Genomic DNA, 3,464 nt, shown 5'->3' with positions numbered 1-3,464 from the left:
TTATGGTTGCCAAAGTATTTGTCAGTGTCCTGCTCATGTTTGTGTTTATTCAGCATTAAGTAAATAAAGGGATATGAACAGTTTCTTAATTTGCAACCTATGTATGCTATCCAATACATCTAACCATTATTTTAATAACTGGAGTTTTCTGGCTACTTTCAGAGTAGAATGGAGTGGCTGGGGTGGTACTGGTGAGCTCATGCTCAGAACTGCTTGGGCAGTGCATCTGATACAGAGATTAGAACCGATGACCTGTGAGTAACTCTCATATCCTTTCGACCTAGGGCTCTCTGCCCCAAGCGCTCTATTTAAGCTTTGTGTATCAGCTGGAACTAACAGCCTCACACAGAGTGGCAGCAGCTTGTGAAGGTAGAGCAGGTCCTATTATTGTAAATTTGGACTAAAAGATCTAGTGACCGAGAGAGGGGTCATAATCGTGGGATAATGAGCCGCCTCCAAGGTATAGCCTGGGGCGAAGCCGAGGGTCATGAGCTGTATGAAGGCCCATGATGAGGGCTATAAACCTATTGGCACATAATGGTGATAGCAATACAGGTTTTGGAGTTGTAGTGGTGAAAAAAAATGTTAGTTTAATAATGAGTAAAGAAAGTCCATAAAACATGTTGGTAAATTAAATGGTACCACGTCCTTTCATCGCTTGCTTTTATATCATCAGGCTTTTAAACGTGCACATTCCATCGAATGTGCTCATCGTTTTTTTAGGGGGGGTGGGAAAAGGCAAATAAGGGTTTGGGCAGGTGGGCAATGGTAAAAAATAAGTGTGGGTGGTGGGTTTAGGGGGACCCCCCAAAAAAGAAAAAAAAGGAGCACATTCGATGGAATGTGCACGTTTAAAAGCCTGGTGATGTAAAAGCAGGCGATGAAATGACATGGAACCAATTAAATGTGGTGTTGTTATTTACAATTTAAATAACAAGGTTGTCGTACTAGGGTAATTATATTCATTATATAATGTGATGAACGGGAATGATTTTAGCATGCTCATGCATTAGGTGTAATGTAAAAGTAAATGGTTTCTGCATAAGAGGTGGAAGCGCTGTTACATGTTCCAGCTTTCACTTTGTGTGTTAAACTGGAGTGTTTTGTTCAATTTAATCTTGCTGGGAAATTGTGTTGTTCTTTCATGAATGCAGAGGAAAACGCTTTCTGTTGTGTCACTGTCTTCTTTTGTATTCCAAATGCTTGGAATGCAGCGAATAGTAGTAGTTATTGACTACACTGGTAACATTCTGAGTGGAGGTCAATAACAACCTTTTTGTATTAATTAGAGGACTTTTGGAACACCTAAATTGACACACTCTTTGATTTGATTACAAAGATACATGGGCCTGCTCTAAACTAGCAAAGTGCCTGCTTACTGGAGCCAGCAGGTACTTACAGTATTAAAGGGTGTTATTAATCTGAACTTCTAAACAAAATTACAATATTCCCTGAATCCCTATTATCAGATAGTTCTGAGTTTTTTTATTCAGCTTTCCCAGGCCCAGTTCTATATCACTCTCCACAGAAAAAAATTCTATCTCTAGGGTCTTGGTGAGAGAATCCACATGTGTGCACAGACAGGAAGTTAACATATGGTAAGAAGCATAAAGAAAATGCTAACCTAGTGGAAGATATGTCTTTATGAAATGGATTCATTTAGCAATATTGAAAGACGGCTATCTTGAAAGGGTTTGGATGTGTTCAGGTTAGCATCCTGCATTGCACATAGGACCGTGGCATTATTCACACTGTGTTTGGAATATCATACGTATAACCCATCATTACAAAATGTAGAAGCTTAGAAAAGAAAATTGGTGAAACATAACTGTATGTCCTTTTAAAGCCCATCCTCTCATATAGCTTCTGACCTGCGTATTGAACTATGCTGGTTTCCAAGACCACAGCCTCACAGCCTTGCTCTCTGGCAAAGTTGATCACCACTTGGCACAGAGCTTTGCCAATTCCTTGTACCCGGTGCTTCTTGCTCACGTACATACGCTTCAGCTCCATTTTCTTCTCTCCTTTGAGATCAGCTGCCACAAAACCGGCAACTTCTCCGTTAGACTTGGCCACCCAGAAACAGGCCCCTTTCTTCTGCAAGTAGGAGTGCTCTATGTCGCTAATGTCTTCATGGAGGTATCGGTAGAGGTATGAGTTTAAGACTTGGCTTGACCCATACCAGACAAATGCCAAAAACAATACAACTGATGAGGTGGAAAGAAGCAATGACTCGAAGGCTACGAAGAGGGCAAAGGGGACAGTCAAGAGGAAGAGCCTAGCGCGTGGGAGCTTCAACGCATATTTAAATAATGGAGAAATGTGTTCCCTTATGCCAAGTGCAAGCACCTCACAAACAGTCTTGTGATCCTCTTCCTTGTATGTTCTGATGCGGTAGGCAGCCATGATGTCGCTATTTGTTGCGTGCAGGTACAAATGACTATGAAACGTGTCTCAGACAGATTGCAGCCGATCAACGATCATCGCCAAATGGAAATTGGGAATTGTATGAAGATCTTTGCCCACAGGAAATGAAGAAGCACTTTCGAAGTTTAGGATGAGATTGGGAAGAGTGTCACCTGTCAAGATAAGTCACAAAAAGACACAATTTAAATGAAAAGTACGTAAATAGCAAAGAAAATGCATTTCATTGCAATAATTGACATCATCGTACACCGGTTAATGCACACAGTTTTATTTGGGAATCAAGAGGCATCAAAAAACAGACTTACGAAAAAACGATTTAACAGGAAAATTATATGTTTTTACTTCTAAGTAATAGCTAGAAGAGAGAGGGTGTTGGATGACACTGAGCTCTTGAATTCACAGTTAACACCATCTCCTGTCACCATGCTTACAAACAACGTAACTTGGAGATCTCAAACATACACACCAGCATCTATTGTATGCCCATCAATGGTGTCCTGGATTCTGTGCCATCTGTGGTAACCTTTCTCCATCCAGAACCTTTGACTTTATTGACTAAGCCGCTCTCTGTCAAGAAACCTCTCACCATTTCCTAGTGTCTTCCACTGTTATGCTGTGACCGGCTCCATCCCCTTGAACACACAAGTTAAGCATCCTCCCTCCAATGCCAGCAATGGGGAACCTCGCAGAGTACAGCCTCTTACATCCTTTCCATGGTGTTAAGCATCCTCGCTCCAATGCCAGCCATGGGGATCCTCTCCCATATATACAGAGTACAGTCAACTACATCCTTCCCAGGGTGTTACGCATCCTCACTCCAATGCCAGCAATGGGGATCCTCTCCCATAAATACATAGTACAGCCTCTTACATCCTTCCCAGGGAGTTAAGCATCCTGACTCCAATGCCAGCAATGGGGATCCTCTCCCATATATGCAGAGTACAGCTTCTTACATCCTTCGCAGGGTGTTAAGCATCCTCACTCCAATGCCAGCCATGGGGATCCTCTCCCATACATACAGAGTACAGCCTCTTACA

General features: G+C 42.1%; 1 protein-coding gene across 1 annotated transcript; it reads right to left on the bottom strand.

The window, feature by feature from the left end:
- Window positions 1-1,549: 1,549 nt before the first annotated feature.
- LOC138515684 (N-acetyltransferase family 8 member 3-like) lies at window positions 1,550-2,564 on the bottom strand. The gene has a single exon (XM_069630356.1). It carries the CDS (start codon window positions 2,404-2,406, stop codon window positions 1,747-1,749), a length of 660 nt encoding a protein of 219 aa, XP_069486457.1. The 5' UTR covers window positions 2,407-2,564; the 3' UTR covers window positions 1,550-1,746.
- Window positions 2,565-3,464: the final 900 nt, after the last annotated feature.

Source organism: Ambystoma mexicanum, chromosome 6q, assembly GCF_040938575.1.
Source record: "Ambystoma mexicanum isolate Mex_15411 chromosome 6q, UKY_AmexF1_1, whole genome shotgun sequence".
In the NCBI taxonomy this organism is placed as follows: domain Eukaryota; kingdom Metazoa; phylum Chordata; class Amphibia; order Caudata; family Ambystomatidae; genus Ambystoma; species Ambystoma mexicanum.
The sequence above is the reverse complement of the archived record's forward strand: the minus strand, read 5'-3'. Positions and strand labels throughout refer to the sequence as shown.

Excerpts from the sequence above, each read along its gene's own strand:
- LOC138515684 (XM_069630356.1), bottom strand. The coding sequence starts at position 2,406 with ATGGCTGCCTACCGCATCAGAACATACAAGGAAGAGGATCACAAGACT.